The 21750-nt window shown below is 39.1% G+C and overlaps 1 protein-coding gene across 2 annotated transcripts in view; it reads left to right on the plus strand.

The window, feature by feature from the left end:
• LOC125906310 (CUB and sushi domain-containing protein 1-like) overlaps positions 1-21750 on the plus strand; it is a 537329-nt gene that overhangs the window by 110999 nt on the left and 404580 nt on the right. For both annotated transcript variants that reach the window (XM_049604892.1, XM_049604902.1), the window contains exon 2: positions 16097-16313. In XM_049604892.1, coding sequence (XP_049460849.1) covers positions 16097-16313 — 217 coding nt within the window. The remainder of the gene's footprint in view (positions 1-16096; positions 16314-21750) is intronic.

Consider the following 21750-nt stretch of genomic DNA (forward strand, 5'->3'; position numbering starts at 1 on the left):
GTATTTTGCTTGAAATGTTGCTCAGTCTTACTTTTTCGTCCTTTGTTTCTTGTAATAAAGACATTTTCAAGGGCGTTTTACCAGTAACTCCACTGTAAGAGACAGGCCTTGATTCCTCCTCCTAAAGCCACCTACCAAATTGATAAAATGTATGAAAGCAAACACACAATAAAGAAAAGAGAAGAAATATTGCTCAGTCGCAATTCGTGCAATGTACATCGTCACCTTTTCCCAAACAAAGCCCTGCCCATTTTAAACCAGTGACAAGAGCACAGATAAAGAATACAAGTATAGAAAAAAAAAGTTTTAAGAAATCACCACTTTGGTTTAAAGCATTGTGTTCATGTTAGAGCTCACTGCAAGAGGCTGGTAAAACAGAGTGCTGCAGGAATGAGTCCTAAAACTCAGAAATAAGTTAACATTTTAACACTCCCAGTTCCCTCGTCTCGGTGTCAATAGATTTTTTGAATGGGTTCTTGATTAGATGTGTGAAATAAATTCTGTGGTTAACACAAGCTTATGAGATTTTAATTTTTGTTGTACAACATAAAATTTGTCAGTTAATACCCCACTCATGAATTTTGAAGCTTTTACGTGTCTAAAAAAAGATGGTTGCTACCAAGAGGCAAAGTGAGACTACAGAACATCATCATGCCAAATAGGGCTTTACAGTCTAGAGATGTGATGGTGAAATCATGTGTCCATGGGGTATTTTGTTTAGTGCCTAATGCTAGCATTTAATTTCTGTTGATTGCATTTACAGTACGCTTCAAAAATCATAAAAGTGGTGAAGATTATCTTGCTGGACAAAGCATGCAAGTATCATCAACTTTGGTCTGCAACAGAGTTTATTCTCTTGAATAATCCAAAACCCAGTGGAAAAATCTCATTGGCCCATTGTCAAGGGAACCAGGTAGTGCTAACTTTTGTGTTGTCCTGTAAATAAACATCATTCCTGCAGCACTCTATAATGGGGGGTCATAACTGTCATTCATTCATTTTGTGATAAAAGCACCGAATTTGATACAGTTATAGCTTAATATATCTAGAAGACATCTGGATAGTGGAGCAGATTAGCATTCTGATGACCATGGCAGCAACCAGATGAGCTACAAATGCAAGCTTGGTGTCTGGTTTATTGGTTTTGACCATGATAAACACATTGGAATGCTTATATTTATGATTAGATACATCTGGACCTCTAATCTGCATATTTCCAAGATGATGGCTTAAAAAATGTTGGGGTTTTTTTTAGCTCTTTTGCCAGAGTTGGTGTCTATTTCATGTTTTTAAGCATTAGAAACACACTGGAATACTCAGATTTATGATTTATTTTTAAATCATATTATATTTTATTCATGCTTTCTAATTTGCATATTACCAATATGGCTGCTTAGACACATTTTCACCCAGATTGAGCTGTAGGCATGAGCTGTTTCCATTCTGTTAACACTTTTGCAACACCACAGTTATAATTAACAGACACGTTTAAGTGGAAAATATGTTTTATCACAATGTAAGGCAATAATGAATGAAAGAAAATGCATTAGTATACAGTTTGAATCAACTTATGAATACATCTTAGCTCTCGGCAGAGATCCAGGACCTGTCATTTCCACTCACGACAGACAGAAGGGGTTTTACTCTACGTACTTCCTGGTTCCCAAGAAGACGGGAGTGTTTTACTATATATGTTTACTATACATTCGCATGGCCTTTAAAATAATCTTAATTCTTTAGAAATGTATTTTAGATTTTGTAAAAGTTTTTGTTTTGAATATCGGAAAGTACAGTTGGAGCATTTTATCCACGAGAACCACTTAACTTAGCTATCCATTTACGGACAGGATGCACATTACTTTATATTCAGCTCTGGTATTTAATTTCACCTGTTCATGATAATGTACAGTATGGGAGACTGGTGGCCCACAATTTTCTCAAAATCCCTCAATCCCTTTTTGTAATTATTTGGACAACCACAAAAGGAAGTCGCTATGCCTTAAAAGTGATATAATTTGCTTTATTTTGCAATGCAGCACGGGTTACTATGACAACTGTCACTTTATTATTTAAAGAAACCTTTCAGGTTCCTCTCTCACAGTCAAATCTTTTGCTTTTACATGAATAACCAACTTGAACTTCGCCTTGATGACTATCCTTTACTTTGTCCTTTGTCAAGTGAAGTCAATTTCATTTACATAGCTCAATATCACAAAACACAAATTTTCCTCAAGGGACTTTACAATCTGTACAGCCTACAACACCCTTGAGACCCTTGGCCGTGATAAGGAAAAACTCCCCCCAAAACCCTGTATACTCTCTCCTAAATTTCTTTGATACATCGGCTCTTGCTCTTTCTCTGTTTATCATCTTTTATTTTTGCCTCTCTGTAGCTGCATCTACGGTATTTTCCTAATCATAGCTCTACGTTTCCCGCCTCCTGACCTCCTGACCCCCTCTGCCTATCTTCCTCTCTTGTTCTTACACTTTTAACCCCACTTCCTCTTTCTTCTCATCCTTGCCATTTCCATCCAAACTTCTCTCTGTTTCATTTTCTTCCCTCTGCCTTTGTGTGTGTCTCCCTCACACACACAACCTGCTAGCTCATGTGAAACATCAATGTCCCAACAGATGAATAACAAAGCATACTGCAGCATATAGAGTATTAGGGCCCCAAGGGCAAATATATGGATGCAAAGAGCTGCATCTTTCTCTCTTGCTCTCTTTTGCACTCTTTACCTCTCTGCTCATTGTGTGTATTCGTTTCTGCCCCTCTCCTCCATTCCATTTCTCTTTGTAGTGTGTCTCTGTGAATGAAAAGTTCCAGGTTATTTCAAGAAATCTTTCTTTTGATCTTTTTCTTTATCTGTCAGCCTTATACATATATATCTAAACACACACTCCAGAGACTCCAAGGCCATGCGTCCGTTGCTTTGGTGGCCAGTTTGCTGGCTAACACACCTTGTTGGCATCACAACCATCAGACAGCAGCTTTTCATAGTGCCCTGTTTGTGTGTGTTGTGCTTGCATGCGTTTTAACTGTGCACTGTAACACACATAAAGTTATCAAACAAATCGCCCAGCAGAGCATCTCTGTCTCTCTTCACATCTCTCTCACCTCTTCTCTCTCATAGGAGACACAAAAATCCACGGGGACCAATAAACTCAAGAGACAGGCACACAGAAAAAAAAACAGAAAGAAAGAGCCATACAGAGAAGCCTGACAAAGTGAATTTACAGGGATAGACTTCCCTCTACAGCCAACTCCTTCCTACCTCCAGTAAGTCTGGTTAGAACAGTAAAATACTGAGCCGGTGCAGGTGTAACTAATTAGGTAAATACAAGACTTGACATAACCTAATTAATTTTGCTGCAGAAAGAAAGCTGAATTATTTACAGCTGAATTAGTTCAGCCCGTCTCTGGCCATCAGTTTAAGAACTACATGCTGTGGTTGAGAATGGTAACAGCCCAGGCTCGGAGGCATAATTTCTACTAAATTATTTCTTTCTTAAAACATCCGGTGTATAACTCATCAATTTAAAGAAAAACGTTCTGGTCCCGAAGGCTTCCATCAGCAGTGACCCAAATTTAATTGTCCATGTTGTAAGAAAAGCCCAATTTTAAAAGAATTATGGAGGGTTTTGCTTTTTATGTGCTGATGAGGTGTTGCAGACAAAGCTAAATAAAGGCCTCGTATCACCTGTAGTAGCCTCATACACCTGCCAGATTCATAATGCATCTTAATAATACACTGACATCTTGCGATGCAGTTACAGTATAATTGCAATGTGTTCATAATTCACGACGCAGTGATCTTGATCATGTTTTCTGTAAAATAATGAAAAGCAATTAAACAAACAAGTCGAATGAAAAACGTATTATATTTGCACCAATGCAGCAGACACCCAGGTTATATGAGGTAAGCCAGTCTGTCAGGTAAATATGCAAATAGGCAGATAGCCTGAATGAATTTTTATTTCTATTTTGATTTGCATGTTTATATTCTCCAGGGGAAAGGCTGATACTGTGTTTCATATTTGTCAAGTCCCCTGTCAACTGGACCATGACTCAGTGGCAATGGATGTGTTCATTTCACTCAGACTCTGAAATAAAGCTGAAATAGAAGCTCAGAATCTGTGACTAGAGACCACCTCATGTACACACAGAGCATTTTTGTGTCATAGTTTCAGGAACGTTGAGTCATTTCTTTTACAACTCTTTAATGAAAAGAAAGACTGATTAAATAACAGTGAAAAAACTTAACTGACTAAATTCACTCTCTCCAAAGTTACGATTATTGTCAAATAAATGTGTGAACAAAATTAAATCAAATTGAATATCCTAAGTTAACAAAAGAAATAACTGGTGAGGGAAAGAAAAGAGAGAAGTGTGGACAGAGGAGTAGTAAAATGAAAGACTGCCACCGGATCTTAATTAGAATTGAAAGAATAATTTGCTGTGGAAATTTCACATCAATTTTATGGTTTCAGTGAGGTTTAAAATATCTCCCAACCACAGGAGGTTAACAGGCAGACAGAGCCCGACGTGTTGTTGTAGCCTCGTCATGATGTGCTAAATTTATCACTGCCATAAACAAGTTTAGAAGTAATAATGACACATACCTAAATGTACTGGAAAATACATACTGATATAATGGTTGCCATGAGAGTGACAGGGAGGGGGGCAGAGATAAGTGAATCATTTTCACAGCAGGGAGAGATTCTAATAGAAATTATCATAAAATTATAGGAGACACACCTCAGCTAGTAAGTGTGTGATTAATTTTCTCGTGTGTGTGTGTGCATGTGTTTTTGTGTGTGTGTGTGTGTGTGTGTGTGTGTGTGTGTGTGTGTGTGTGAGTGTGTGGGTTTATGTGTCCTAACACCACATACCTGCAGAAGAATATGCCGGTACAAACACACAGCATTGCTTAACATCATGAAGACAACATCTGTGTCATTTGATGTGCTGTAATAGCCCATTTATTTGTGTAAATATTGGTTATGTTTTACTCATTTTTATATACAGAGTTTATGTTATATTTTTTAAAAAATTTAACATTTTTAAAAATGCAGGTTGTCGGATCCAGTTTGAAATTGCTCGCTCTTTCTACTAACTCCTGAGATATTCTTATTAGGAAAACAAGAGTGTGACATTAAAGTTAGTAATCTGACATGTATCTGGGAACTTATATTTCTCCCAACTGGCGCCAGACTGTTAACAGAAAGCAAAGCACAACATAATGCGCGTTGATGTGAAACTGCTGACAGTAAAATCACAAAACAAACAAAAAATGAAAAGTTTGACAAAACCGATTAAGGCGTCTTTAAAGAATAAAGCCAGTGATGCAGGAAAAAAAGATAAGCAATTTGGTGATGTTTTTATTTTAAGAAAAACAAGGTAACCGCTGCTAACTGTCACACGAACAGGACGGCTTTCATTTGTTTTTCGTTTTCAGTACAACAGCATTGTTGTCAGATGAAACAATCAATTGATTTCTGCTGTGAGGGAGAAATATCTTTATTGAGGAGGGGAGAAAATTAGAGAGGAGAATGCGTGTGTGTGAGAACAGCAGAAAATAGTAAATGGAAGAAAAATGCGGGACTCTCAGGTGCTGACCTTGTATTTGTGTGTGTGCGTGTGTGTGTGTGTTTGTGTTTTATCAGCAATGAAGGTGTGACCCAGTCTTGACCGCAAGCTACAGTTAATATTAGAACATCTCAGCATAATAGTACAGTTTACCACATACACATACACACCGAATACACCCAAGGCAATGCACGCACACACAAGCACACAAACATATATACAGAGGATTGCTTACCATTGCTTGCTCTCAGCACCCATTTTGCTTTGCTGCGCTCTAACACACGTTCAGCAGATTGCTGAGTTCATGGATTTGATATTCCCACCTAGCCTTGACCGCAGAAGATCCTAATGTGTGTTTCTGCCGAATGTGTGTGTGTGCGTGTGTGTTTGCTGACTCTTTGCTCTCCGTATCACATTTACAGGTCGACTTTTTAAGAATGCAAAGGAATTCATAGGCTTTTTTCCCTTTCTAAGCTTATCCCAAGGGTAAGTTAAATATTGAGCACACTGCCTCTTTTTTTTTCAGCAATAACACTGCAAGCAAGTGGGGCACCAGTGATTTTCATTGTCACATCTTTTCTAGTTAGATGGCTCTGTGCATATCAGTGTGTTTCCCCTTCATTGACTCAAGAGCACCGCGACACAGTGTCGAGGAAAACTCAGACCTGGAGAGTTTGACAGTTTAAACTGCAACTCTAAAAGGAGTACAAAGAGTTTTCCTTTGGTGAAAAGTCAGAGCTGTGTTGATTTACGTTTACACACTCGATAGAATGTGTCAAAGCGATAAACCCACAGACAATTATCACCTGACTATGCAGTTCCCCTCTTCACTACGATGCTTTGTAGTGTCTTTTAACTCATTGTTTTGGTTTTCAGACCAGCAACTTTACTGTTTTGGTTCACTCAAAGCTGTTTTTAGGGAAGAACCTTTTACTCTACCAGCTCAGCATTAAACAGCAGACAGATGAATTTAGCAGCTAGCTGGTGAACATAGTGCAGCATTTAGCAGCTAAACAGCTGATATTCCTCTTGGGAGTTAGAGCTAAAAGAGAGTGAATATTTGACTTAAACCCATTTTCCACCATAATTAGCACATGTACACCCTGTGCACGGCTCTGCAGCAGACAAGTATGCTTTTCTTTCTTTTCTTTTTTTTTTTTTATCATGTGTGTGTATTACGATCATTGTCACAGACAGGTTATGTCAGTGGAAAGCAGCATGGAGGCCAGGGAAAATTTTGTAGTGGTTTCCTCTTTTTTGGATCTGTTACTAATTCAGCCTCTCTCAAACTCAGATCCACTCTGATCCAAGCTGATCAGAGCTGGAGCTGATAAATATCCAATGTTAGTGGGACAAACAAATTTGTCATATGTCAGTGTTGTCTTTATAGTCTGTTTCCACTGCCGTAAAACATCAGTGGTTTAGTTTAAAGACTCTTTGAAATGGAAACCTGGAAAACATTGCATCTTTAGTGGTGAGCTCATGCTGTGATAGTTATGATAACTTTTCATTGGACCTTTAAAAGTGACATGGTAAGTATATTGATTTATAAAAATTTGGGTACAAGCAGTTCAAGGAGTGGTAGATAAGGTCTGCTTCATATCAAAACTGACACTCGAAACGTTCAGTTTTATTCATAATTTTTCTACTACAGTTTTACACCTCGGAGCAGTCGAACTTTGTCTGGACTGCTTTTCACTGAACAGTGTAGGAATCTAAGCACCACATGTCCCGCTCACCCTCCTGTCTACGTTATGGCAGCCAGTCATGTCATTTTAAACATCTGACCCTAAAATGGCCAATTTGCGCGACTCGTACTTGTTTTTCTTGACTGTGGCGACACGTTTAGTAATGAGCTGTCGTTGTGTTATGCACTGCATTTGCCATCACTTCATAAAACTGCCCCCAGTGCTTTGGCATCACCGGACTGACAGCAGCTCCCAAACCCCCAAACAAACAAGCATGGGCTGCTCTACTGAGACTGTTGAAGCAAATACAAATAATGGAATGACAGAATTTCAGCCGGTGCCTGTGAGCAACCACGTCTGCAGAGACAGTAATATCTCCACTGAAAAATACATCAATCATGATTTGTAAAAACATTTTGAAAGATGTATTATAGCTGAACAGCTATCACAGTGAGAAGGAAGAGCTCCAGTAAGGCCAAGGAGGCACTCTCAAATTATTGTTTCTCTCAAGTTTGTTTAGTATTTAGTTTCAGCACTTCATTTTGATTTGTATCCCTTGAATCATCTCCATTTATTCTATTCAGAACATAAAACTATTGAGTTGTTGGTTGAAGGATGATTGATTACAGACGCAGAGTGGTGGCTTCCCTCAGAACGTCAATCGGTTTGTTTTTCAAAGCAAGAATGATGAAAAATGAAGATAATATTTTGCGATATGTACAGACGCACACATGTGCAAATACAAGTACACATGCAATCACATGCAATTCTCTCCACTTGCACCTCCCTCACTTTGTCCTTATTTTGGTCTCCTTCTATCTTTGATCGCATCTCTCTCTCACTCAATTGCACACACACACACACACACACATACACACACACACACACACACACACACATAGAGAAAGACACCATCCATCCTACCTATCTCTGCTATCTTCAGACAGCAACCCCTATTCCTTGCTGACAATGTTTGGGATTTACTCTGGACGTAGCCTTGATTCTTCCTGTGTGTCTCTGTGTGTTTGTCCAGCTGTGTGTGTGTGTGTGTGTGTGTGTGTGTGTGTGTGTGTGTATATACGTGTGTGTGTATATATGTGTGTGTGTGTGTGTGTGTGTGTGAGACATTGGCTATGATAAATGTCTACGCTCTGTTCCATGGTTGTTATGGTGACCAGTGACTGGGCATGTCCTATCTCTTACCTCACCATTTGTTTAGCTCATCAACTTCAGTATATATTTAATTTACAGTTTTTGCTCATTTTAATGTGCATATAATTTACATCTGACAAGTATATTAATCTTGCCTTTGACAATAGGCTCTTTGATCAACTTACTGAAGTGTAACGAGAGGTGTGGTGGAATTTTCAACACTGTTTGTTCGGTGTTTATTAGTTTGCAAGTTTGCTTTTTAATTCATTTTCACACTTTGTTTACTTGCCATCACAGGCAAACTTTGCACAGTGCACAAAAAGTAAACACCTAGAGGTGCAACTTCTGAATTTTTTTTTCTTCAAAATCAGTTTCTTTTTTAACACGCTAGTTGCAAGATGTATTGACAAAAGTGCTATTCCCACTCTTTCAGTATCAATTCAAAGTGAATGTCATGATGGCTGCTAAAAGTCCAAACTGGTGAATAAGTGTTGAGAGTAATTGCTTTCACAGGAGAACACAAAAAGTCTTTTCAAAACAGTTTTCAGCGTAGTTAACTGCATAGATGGACTTTCATGTTATTTTCCAGAGACCTGCTTTTATCTCCACTGAGCACCAGCTAAATGGCCTAAACGCTTGAATCTAACTGCAGTCCCATTTACTTAAACTGTTTGACAGTGGGCTGACAGAGAGCACGAGAAATGGCGATAGAGAGAAAGACAGACAGAGAGAGGTTGTGGTATTTGTTCTTCGTGGGATAAATATAGGAGGTGAGTGGGTGGAATAAAAACAACCTAACACTCTAGCAGGATAAGAGAGGAAACACAGAGAGATAGATATAATGACACCAGGAGAGAGACAATATGACATAGTGATAATAATAGCGAGGAAGCGATGTAATGACACTTAGGGAGAGATGCGATGATACTAATACAGAGATAATTGTGGTGAAAAAGGGAAGCGAGAGGGATGAAGGGATGAGTGAGCAGGACAGAAGGAAGGGAGGAGGGAGGTGATGACAGAGAGCTGGGGAAAGAGATAGAGGATTGAAGCTGCAGGGAGGAAGAGAATGAGAGAGGAAGAGATGCATGGGGAGAGGTTTGGGATGGTGATGATACCGTCATTATAAAGACATGAAGGATGGACAGGAGGTCGGAGAGAGAAGGAGATGAAGGGATTAGATGGAGAGATGGATGTTTGCAAAGAGACAAACATAATGTGGAAGAGACACAATGATTCGGACACAGAGATAATGAGAAAGAGGGATAGGATGGTACATGAGTAGAGATGGGAAAGGAGGAAAGAAAACAAGGATACAAGAAAAAATATACAACAGATTTCTCCTCTCCTCTTCTCTCCTCTCCTCTTCTCTCCTCTCCTCTCCTCTCCTCTGCTCTCCTCTGCTCTCCTCTTTTTCATAGCTGGTATTGAATCACTGCAGTCAATAGTTCTACACAGCGTAACTTAGAAAGATGCATTTGATTTGTGGCCCAGCACGCCGTGGAAAGAGGAGGCCAGCATTTGATTTATGAGCCAGGGACCTTGTGGTCAGGTTCTACTAGAGCGCTCCACCTCTCTGCCGCCTCTCAACACCTAAAATTTAACAGTCTGTCTGATTGTTATGTAGATCTGTGCACTGATCCAATCATTACTGAACAATGGAGTCTTTGTTTGGGTTGTTGGGCAAAAGATATTGAGAAATAATTCATTTTTCTGCATTACAAATATCTAACATCTCTCTGCTGTACGTGTGGAAAAGGCAGAGAATCGAGTGGCTTCGGTTTGATTGCTAACATGTGGTGCACAGCTCTTGGGAATGCCTGTTAAATACGGAAAAATACTCAAGTAGCCATCCATATTTTAAGCTAAGACATGTCTCACAACAGCATCAGTGTACAGCCCTGCAGGCCTGCATGTACAATTGAAATACAAGTGAACATAAATAACGGGAAAAGCCTCAAAGCCTGTGGGATATAAATCAAACGAAACATACCTGTAGGAATAAGCCCTGTGTTTTAATGAAGACTGTCAGTATGTGTGTTAGCACTCAGATACGCATCTGCATCTGAGTGCACAGCACATGTGCACATGACAGCCTGTTTTTTTTATCTGCACATGTCTGGAGCTGCTGTTTAACATACTACTTATAGAAACACAGCTTAATTTATGATAACCATAAATCTATTTTATGTGTTATTTTTTTTCTTAAATACAACTAAACATAGATGGGGCAGTTGGCACATACAGAGATCTTTTTGTTGTATGAGTATGTGGATTGATTGGAGACTGCATTAAAATTCAATTTCAAATTAGATGGCAAGTTCTGATAATGGAAACAATAGACCTGTGTTGTGTCAGGCAAGTGAAAACTGTATTTTGTGTTTCAAGACAGTCTTTGTTATGATGGAGGTCCTCGCTCATCAGCTGACTGGTGGCCTCCATCAACAGGTGTCGGATGTTTGCCTCTGCAAAACAGCTTCCAGAAGACATTTCAATTCCCAGAACCAAAATGTATTACTGCTTTAGCCACACTGCTGGCATGGCTCGAGGGATGGTAATGGAGGTTGGTCGGTCATCAGGTCCACCACTTTGGTCCAGACTAAAATATGTTGAGAGCTATTAAATAGATTGCTATAAAACTTTGTACAGACATTCAGGGTCTGTAGTACATGGAGTAAACTGACTTTGTGGATCCTCTGACGTGAAGTGTTGTCATGAGGTTGATAATTGTGGTGCTGAGTAAAATGTCTCATGAAGTACCATGAAAGACGTCAATTTAAGATAATGAACATGCTAAACATCAGCATTAAGGATGCACCAATTTACTGGTCGCACATCAGTATCAGCCAGTTTTCACCTGGTCAACTACCACTGGCCAGTCAGCAAATAAGATGTTTTTTTCCTGTTGTTGTTTCCTCAGTTTTGTCCAGGCTATAAAGCAGGGTTCAAGACTAATGGTGTCACGTCGTCCCGGGGACAATAGAAAATGTATTTTGGACAAACAGAGATCTTCCATGGGACACTGTTAAGACAAAAGGATGCAGTAAACTAACTTTGCTCTTTTTTCTCTGATTATGCTACACTGTGAACAACAAATCTGTGTTAAAATCAGCAGAAGGAGCTAGCTAATAGCTAATGTTAGCTGTTAGCAAATGGTGGCTGGAGCTAACTACTGACAGAGGTTGCTTTGAGTTACATTATGATGCATTCAGCTCTTTTTGGTAAAAATGGATACCTATGCCTATGGCACACTGGGCATAGCAGGTGCCAACCGAAGAAGAGCCATAAACAACAATGTCTGATCATCCTCGGTCGGGTCGCCTGGACGAGGGTGTCTGTTGTAAGACCAGAAACACCTAGTGACTCCAGGAAACAACACGGATGATGTGTCCAAGGTAGTGCATCAGAGGATGTTTCTGTAAACTGGGCAAAAGTAATTTATTTGTTACAACATTCTCATGATGTGTCCTAATGTTATCTAGTAAAATGTAGGGGTTTCTTTTATTAAAAAAATGTGAAAATATATTAAATATTAGGAAAATATGATTTATGATAACATTAAAACAATTTAGTTTTTTTTTTTAATATATATTATATATTATATATTTTTTTTCCCCTTGCACAAAAGGAGGAATAAATAACAACAAAAATCCATCTGTACTGGTTGTCAGCCAAATTGGTATCGGCCCAGAATTGTGCATTCGGTGCACCCCTTATTGGCATGTTAGCATTGTCACTGTTAGCATTTAGTTTAAAGCACAGCTGCAACAAAGTTCAGCCTCACAGAGCTGCTGGCGTAGCTGTAGACTCTTTTTCTCTTCTGTCATTCTTTTTACAATGAGTAAGTGTTTGTTGTCTCGCTCACATGGACAGCTGTTGGAAGGACCGACCATATGGTTTTCAGTTACTGGACAGTCTAGCAGAGAGAGGCTTACACTAAACTAACAAAATCTAAGCACGACAAACCAGAGGGGGGGCGTGGGGGTGGGGGTGCAGAACTCCGTGCTACATCAACAAAGAGGCAAGGCAAAGAAGTTTTTACTGAAATGCCCCAAGTGTGGTGCTACAATATGGCATCCGGCTTGATGCAAATATCCGCTGAATTCTTCTTATCCCATCTGCTCAAAGGGGGCAGAGGGAGATCTTGCATCAGAAGAAACCGTAGACAGAAAGAGAGAGACAACTGGAGAGAACGAGAGACACACACACATAGACGGCTGAGGGGAAGAGGTGAATTGGGTTGGAAAGACAGTGGAGAACAATCTGAAATTAATCTGGACACTCCAGATGGTTTGAAGTTTGTTTGTGTGTGTGTGTGTGTGTGTGTGTGTGCGCGCGTGCGTGTGAGCACATGTACATATGCGTATCTCTGTTGTTGCCAGCTTGTCCACTTGGGCCGTTGCATAGGTATTTACGTGTGTTTGTGTGTTTTGTGTTTCTTCAGACAAACAAGAACATCTGGTATGAGCACAATGCACACGTTCTGGTCTCATTTTGATGGGAAAAGACAAAAACACAGAAAAAGACACACGCATTATTGTTAGCATTTGCGCTACTAGATTGTGACCTATTAGATAGTTATCTCTGGAGTGTACGACACATTCCTTTATGCGCACGCGCGTGTGTGTGTGTGCGTGCGTGCGTACGTACGTGTGAGTTTTTGTGTGTGTGTGTGTGTGTGTGTGTGTGTGAAAGAGAGTGTTCACAGTGATATAAGGTTAATAAATCAATGGCCATTGCTATCTGAGAAACAATTACTGCTGGCTTTCATGTTGGCCACACACCCTCTCTCTCTCTCTCTCACTCGCGCATGCACACACACACACACACACGCGCACACACACACACACACACACACACACATTGTGCTACGTGCCCTGTATATTGGAGTAGCCTTAAGAGTAAACTGTATGAAATATTTCTCAAGGAGAGAGTAGCAGAAGATGATAGATCGAGGAGAGAAGTGCAGGAAGAGTTTGTAAATGAGGAAAGAGGAGGGGATACACAGGTAGGTTTAGACGTAATGTGTCATACTGGAGGATCCTTAAAGGGACAGTTCACCACAAAATCCAAAAGACAGAGTTTTACCTCTAGGGCTGTTGATCAAGCTAGGTTGTTTTGGTGTGAGTTGCTGAGTGTTGGAGAAATTGGATAGAGATCTCTTTCCAGAAATAATGACCATATTATTCAAGATAACCTACGGAGACGGTGAGTTAAGGCTCATGTATACTCCCTTTACATACAAAAAAAGATCTGTTCCTTTCAAAAGTTGTTACTATGACTGCCCACATACTTCCTTGCATCCTTTATGTTGAGGATACATCCACCTGATGGTACCAGAGGGCAGAGTCCAAAGTTTCTGAAAACAACAAACATGGCGACAGTAGAGGAGATCATAATATTGTACCTTTGAACAGAGGGAGCATTGAAGACCGAGGGGGTCTGTGAGGCCATGAAATACATTGCAGTGTATGGACGGACAAGTCTCTTCAGAATATTATCAATTTCTCATGTTCCACCATTTTGTAGATGTTGTCGTCATGCCCTGTGGTCATACCTTGCTTGGACATTGCTACACTGCCCCTATGATTTCGAGAGGTACTACTCTGTTTTGTCTGCCTCTGCAAGCTTTCAGAAAACGTGCACAAATATGGACGAAATGAATGCAGAGTATGAATAGAAGGCTCTGGTCGTGTCAGTGAACGTATGTAACCTTGAGCATGTAGGAACCCTTAGCTGTAAATGTGGGCTTCCTTTTGCACAGTGATTTGGTTGGCAGCTGTAGTTTGGTAGACAGAAAATTATTCCTCCAAGGAACTGCTCACAACAAGGATTTTGTGTTGCTTTGAGCCTCACAAGCTGAGTGTCATCTCATTTCATTATGTTTGAGAGAAGGCAGACATCTTTACGGCTGATATATCCAACACTCAGCAGCTCACATTGGAATAATCTAGATAAATCGCATTTTGGGTAAGAGAAAAAGATATATGTCCCTTTAGACCGTGGTTGTTTTTTATTATTTTGCTTGGTGTTGTGGCTTTTACATGTGGTACTTTACTTTACTTGTCAGTTATAGCTACTTTGGTTAGCTTTTACAGGCCTTCTTAAAATTTGGACAGCTTTATTTACTGAAGCTTGCGTTCGCCTTCATCACTTAGCTTATTTTAGCTGTTGCAAGTTAATCTGCTTTTGTTTAGTTCCAGCTCTAGTCTGATTTTGTCTGCTGCAGTTAACGTGTATAGCTTTCACCAGATTTGTTACACATTAGCTTTGCTTTTGGCAGCTTTGAGAGCTGCTTTATCATTAATTTAATGCCTTTTTTGTTTCCCACTGAACTTCACACTTAAAAGCTTTCCATGAATTCTTCAAAACATCACCATCTGTATAGAGTATGGTCTTCTGTGCATGTGTCTGTGCATCTATGTCTCTTGTGAAATATGTTTACATGCATATGCAAGTATTCAGCGGCCAGTGACACCCAGTGGGACTGTTGAGTGCCCAAAGTACTGCTCAAATAGCACTGGGAAAGTAAAGATGGTGGAAGAGTATAAGCACTTACTCTTTACACTGGGTCAGAACCCCCCCCATACTAGTGTCAACAGAGACATTTATATGGCACAGCAATAAGGTTTATCTTGCTTTAAAACAAGTGGATTTAGTTGCAAAGTATTAATCATACTTGAACCACACTTTTTCAGGTACATACAGATTTCACTGAAACACTTAACACTAATAATCTGTGTGATACACTTAAGAATTTAATCCGTACAGCGTGATGTGCATTTTACATTCTAGAAGATATTTTTTGTGAATAAAACATGATTTTTCTACCATATATTTTGCTCCAAAAAAAAAAAAAAGCTGCAGATGAGCTGCCTGACTTTGTATTCATGCATTTGTGCATTTGCATGTCAATACAGTTAATGTACAAGATTAACATGTAAATTCTATGTTCAGTGTCTTATGCCTGCACGTTTTCATGTTTGAGTCTTTCATGTCATGGAATTATAATGAGTGAGCAATGTGATCACATGGTACATGCTGTTAAAACATCACTATACAGTAAGGAGTAGTTTGTGTGTAAGTGTATCTGTCATGGGGGCTTATATCTGGTCCGAGATCAGTAGATCACAGCACAAATATTGTCAGGATTAAAGGGTTAGTGCTATGAAATCTAAATATATACAGTATGTAGTTATATTCAGGCACTGCATGAAAGCTTCGGCATATGCTTGAGTGTCATGGGAGGCTGTGAGGCATGTGTTGCATTATGTTGGAGTTGCATGTGAGGACAGCGGCTTGTTAGCCTTGTAGCACTTGGCTTAGCACATGGCACATGTTTAAGCTGTCCTCACTGAATAACTGTGTATCAAACACAACTCCTTGCATTATTTATATAAGTTTTGGAGGCTATAAGTAAAGAAAGAAAAAAAAGTGTAATTAATTTTCATCACAGTGGTATAATTCTACATTCACTCTTTATTTTCTCGTCCTAAACTATGTGGAACGTTACAAGACTCAAGGCCAAAGCTTATCTTGACATCTTAAGTATGCAATGCAGGAATGAAATGCGTGATTCTACATGTAAATGACATAATTTAAGGCAAGATGCAGGTTTGAGATCTTTAATATTCTAATAAGATTTTGTCCTGTCTCTCTCTTCCAGCTGAGTCTTGTGGTGGTGTAGTCCAAGGACTGAATGGTACCATAGAGTCGCCAGGTTTCCCCCACGGCTATCCCAACTACGCCAACTGTACATGGCTGATAATAACAGGGGAGAGGAACCGAATCCAGCTAACCTTCGTCACGCTGGCGCTGGAGGAAGACTTTGATATTGTATCAGTATACGATGGACAGCCATCGCCCGGCAACTTAAAAATGAGGTAAGAAAAGACTATTTCATTTACAGTGTGATCTTCCGTCCTGCTCTACTGTTGCTGTCTCTTTCCTCTTTCTCTTTGAACCACTCTGACTCTCATAGTTTGCGTGTACCTCATGTACCTCCTCTGAACAAAAACTTGACATTTGGACAACGGCATGTTTCGTTGAATACTTATTTTTCCCCAGATGGGAAATGACACAGTGACTGTGAAGTCAAAGAACAGTGAGTGTCAGCTTTAATTTGAGGGGATTTTCTGTCATATCGGATAAGTAGGTTAAAAAAGGACACCCATTTTTGTGCATGGTTTACTCTTTTTCACGGTGACTTAAGGAGTTGGACAAAGTAAACTGAGATTTAACAAAGCAGACACTTTGACATAGCAATGGTTAGAAAAGCCTTTTTATTGTCTTTTAAAAACGTAATCAGTCACACATTCCACTGGAGCATTTAACACAGTTTAGATCATGATGAAGACAGTTCATAGTTCAGGACGAAGCCAACAGAAGACACCACTTTTGTTAAGTGCAGTATAAGTTAAATTTCTACATTTGAAAGCACTGACACTAGGTATCCTTTGTAATAATGTAAACTATGCAATAATATGTGTCTTTGTGAAGAATACAGTGCAGTTTGTGTGTGTCATGCAATATCAGGGCACAGCAGTTACACCACAATATATTGTCACCATACAGTATGTTGTAGCACTTGGACTTTCAGTCTCCTTGTTTCTAGTTAATCAAAGTATCAGCAGGATTCCTCGTATGAGCCTGTTTACATCAAAATTATAGCTGACTAATAGTGGAGTATGATGTTAGAGGCTGTATTATATAAATTTGTGAAATGTAATTTTTAGTATTTTCTTCAGCAGAAATGGTTAAATGTGTCTGCTACATGGCCTTGAGCTTATCAAGGAACATTCAACACTACAGAGGCTCTTGTTAAACCATGCAGGCTTTTGAAACAGCACACCAGGCTTGTTCTGTTTTACCTATGTACCACAGAACAGTAGGAGGAGAGGCAGGCCTCTAGAAGGCCTATAGCAAAATGAAAAGGCTAAAAAGTACTTTGCTGCAAAGGGTAGAGATTTAATCTGGAGATGGACAGAATGGCAGGACAGAAATTAGTTTCTGTATTACATGTAATATAAGCCGTGCATTTCAAACTGTGTTATCTTTCTCGGGTAATGTTGAAGCTGTTAGGATGGTGGTCCATGGTTACTGATGACAATAAATGACATAAGAACAATGAGAAGGAGCAGAAAAGAAAGTACATACAGACGGTATAGACCTACATGGGCCAAATGATATAATCTGTATGGGTGGGAGAGATTTATTTTTTCTTTTATTTTTATAGTTCAGGATCAGTTTGCAAATTCCAAAAATCAGTTTTTGGACATTAATAATCTTGCTTACTCCGATGCTACACAGTTGGAACAGGCAAGGATTTGAATCTTGGCCACTTGGCCACTAATTTTTGACTGAAAGCGTGAAATTACCCATACTAGATACACTTTTTTACCATCTTTTTTAAGTTCATTGCTACATATTTTTTAATGTCAATATAAAAGATAATGGCTTTTGTTTTGTTTGTTTTTTACTTAATTGAATTAAAGTAAATTGTGCGAATGAAACTCAAATAAAGTAGAAAGTGCAGACACATATAGTTTTTATAATGGTAAATGTTAAGGGGCCTACAATCAGTTGGACTCAAGACCACATTTTTAATAGAATCATGACCCCAAAATTGGAAATTGAATCCTAAAATAGTCTGTCTCTCTGTGAGTCTGTAATAATAAATCAAAGATAAAAGACTGCAGCTAATTATTATTTCCATCAGTGATTAATCGTTCCTTGAATAATCGATTAATCATTTGGTCTATAAAATATCAGAAAATGGTGAAAAGTGCTCATCGCAATTTCCTAAAGCCCAAAGTGACGTCCTCAAATGTGTTGTTTAGTGTGACTGTTCATATTCCAAAGATATTTGCTTTGTAATTGTACAGGACTAGGAACCAACAATTATTTCTTTAAAAAAACGACGTGATTGTGACTATGAAGAGCTGGAGCTCATGAACACACAAAGCAACATCCTTCGGCCTGAATGCAACATCAACATTCTTCAGACACTGAAAATCTTCATTGCAATTTTTCGCAACAGCTGAAAACGGCAACACTGCCAGGATGCTGATGTAGTGTATAACTATTAGGTTAAACAGCACTATCCAGTGGATTATTTAAATCTTCATTTTTCCGTTGATCAACAAAAAATTGCAGGAAAAATATGAGTCATTGATGAATTGGCAGCACCATTATTTGGTGAGTTGTAGGACTGTAACATTGTTGGAGAAACGGCAGAACAGCATCTACAGATCTGGCAAACTGTGAGAAGCTTATTCATAGTGCTGTGCTTGTGTGTAGGAGGGATGAGCTGGGAATGCACCAAGTAGTGTTTGAGGATGGTGGTGCAGTTATGGACAACAGTGGGTTTTTCCTTGAAAACATGATATAGCTGTATCATGTGTCAGTGTTAAGAGTAAAATTGTTTTTTTTAACTGGCAGGAGGAGAAGTGTAGACTGCAGACTACACAGAGTGGTGGGATTGTGTGGAGGCGTACGGAGAGTATGCCTTCTTTTTGTACACACAGTTTTACCACCAGGTTTCTGTCTCTTATTGTTTGCAATGCCAAGGCTGCAGTAAAGACAATTATTTGTAAAGGTATTTATGTGAGCTAAATGAATATAGATGTAAGAAAATAAATTTAGTATTAAAGATAGAAACACTATATTGAGGTGTACTCTATTGTATGTTCATGAATGGACCATGTACTTTTCATCAGATTAATTATGCATCTGGAAAATTCACGACTGTTAGTCGTGACATGTGATGTTTATTAGTGGCATATAAGCTGCCTTTAGGTTAGTGTAGTTTGATATATTAATACAGCACATACAGATTATTTTGTGAAATCAAATCCCAAAACTAAACTCCAAATTACCATCCTAATCGGTTCAGCATGATGCTCCTTGTATGACAGATGCTGATTGCATTAACTAATATTTAGAGTAGGTGTTATTAAAACAGCTCTTTGGCAGAGCTTGATCTCACCTGCATAATTGTATCTGCTTGTGTTTTAGATCCACAACTAGCCAGAGGGACCAAGAGGGTTATGTTAGGGCGCGTGTTGTGCTTTTCCCCTCTGAACCGTGGTGCGATTCGCTCCTAAGATAGGCTGGCTCAAGAAACCACTTTAGAACACAGATTTATTAGATTCTTTAAAATGTTAATTTCCAGACTGTCTTTCAAAAAGTCAAGTCTGTGAAATGAGTTTGAACAGCTACAACTGAAAATTGAGAAAGTGATTAAACAGATGAAATGGAATCAAAATTCCCTAATAAAAAGTAAAGCTGATCTTTCAAAGCTTTTTTATTTTATTAATGATGTTATACATTACAATGATTATCCCAAATGTTTCCAACAAACCCAGAGAAATGTAGTCATTTTAATCCTCCATAGTTTTAGTCTAGCTGTAGTTGATAACAACTCAAAATATTTTAGTTGTTAAAAAGTCATGGCATTTTAGTCATTAGTTTTAGTCGATGTTTTTTTTCTATTTCAACTTATGCAATTAGGCTAATACAGGTATCAGCACTGGCTATATTTGAGTTGCTACAGGGTGCCAAGAGGGTGCTAACTGAAGGTCCATGTACCTCTGTGCCTCTTCCACCACCAACCCCACCCACCCTTGGGCCACCACAACCACAAATATAGAATCTAATTCTGTGAAAAACACAGTTCAACATGCTCAAAAAGTTATTTTTAGTATGTTTTGACTGCAGATAACAGCTCTGGGCTAATGTTATCCCACCACTGAATTTGCCACATAACGTTGGATACAGTGGCAGCATGGGTAGTCAACTCATCTATAGCTAATGGTAAGTTAGCAAGTTAACATTACATTTGCTCTGGCTATTTCATTAGAATAAAATTACAGGGTGTGAACAAACTTTAATAAATATGACATGAATACAATTTTAATACATTAGCTAATTTGTGAACATGTCTGGGTCATTTCAGAAGGATTTTCATTGGCAATAATGGTTAACAATGAAAACAACTACTCCTACAATCTTATGTTTCTTCATCATGATGGCAACTTTTGCTCTTTATTGTCTAAAAATGAGGGCATTGGGCAAATTTGGGCAATTTTTCTTCGTGAAAGAGAAAACAGGAGGCAGCCCTAACTATTTATGCTTTTATTTAGCTCTTAATACCCTTCATATGTGTGTATAATGCATTAGTTTATAGATCAATTGAAAACCTCAAAGTCTTTCAAATAACTAGTTTATTGACTTTTTGTAACATCCTCTTTAGAAACTGTAGAGGGTCTATTAAAAATATTTGGGGAAACAGAAGGCAGTGTTTCAATCTAGCCCTGCTGACATTTTGAGCATAGGTGAAATAAAAATCTAGCTTTTCAAGCACTCCACCTTGGACCCCTGCTGACTTGTTGGTCTAATGCAGGCTCCTGCTGGGGTCATGGAGCCACCAGAGTGTGCTGACTGCAGGCCTTACTTAAGGTGAAATGACAGCTGCATCAAAATTTTCCAGTTCTCTCCAGAGTTACAGCTGTGGTGTGACGACAAGAAAATGAAGTGTCCCAGTGACTCACCTGTGTTTTGCCTTTCCGGGCCATCTCAAGTCACCTGCTGCTTATTGCTGCTTCCATTGCTAAGAGGGACAATGTGTTCTGGTCCTCCCACTAAATCACTGCTCTTGTTTGATGTTTTTTGCTGTTTTACTACCACCTGCATTATCACCTAAAAGCAAATACACCAAGTTATCCAGCCCTGTGTTCATGCAATAAGTCTGTTTGAAGTGTTAAATGCGGTGCTGAGTGGGGCACAACTCTCAAGAGTTTGTTGCAGCTTATTATGGGTCTACATTGATTAATTTTTTTAAAAAAAAGTTAATATAGATAACTGCAGAGGCAAGTGAGGTGACAGCTACGTACCCTTTGCTAGTTTGGCGGCTCTGTCACTGGTGTTAATTAGCCCCAGAGTTATTCAGCACCTGCATTATCGGACAGCCACCCAAACATACCAGGTGTATATCAGCTGTTCTGTCCGCTGCAAGCCCTTAAATATAAACGATCTGTAGTGGAGAGGTGCATTAGTTTCTTCCAGAGCTTCTGGCCTTAAGTGCAGTGAGTGCTCACAGTGAACCTATAGAGTGTGCCAGGGCTGACGTCAAAACCCGGAAGTTTAGCATCGTGCTGGTTCCCGGAAGAGAAAGTGAATGTGATTTTTGCATTGCGTTTTGGATTATGTCAAAAAATAAGCTCTGTGGCTAACACAAGTTTATGATACTTACAGGTTTTGTTCAGCGAGATAATCTTCACATATGAACACCTTTCATACCGCATTTGAACCTTAAATGCA

The sequence above is a fragment of the Epinephelus fuscoguttatus genome, linkage group LG2 (assembly GCF_011397635.1).
Source record: "Epinephelus fuscoguttatus linkage group LG2, E.fuscoguttatus.final_Chr_v1".
Taxonomy (NCBI): Eukaryota; Metazoa; Chordata; class Actinopteri; order Perciformes; family Serranidae; genus Epinephelus; species Epinephelus fuscoguttatus.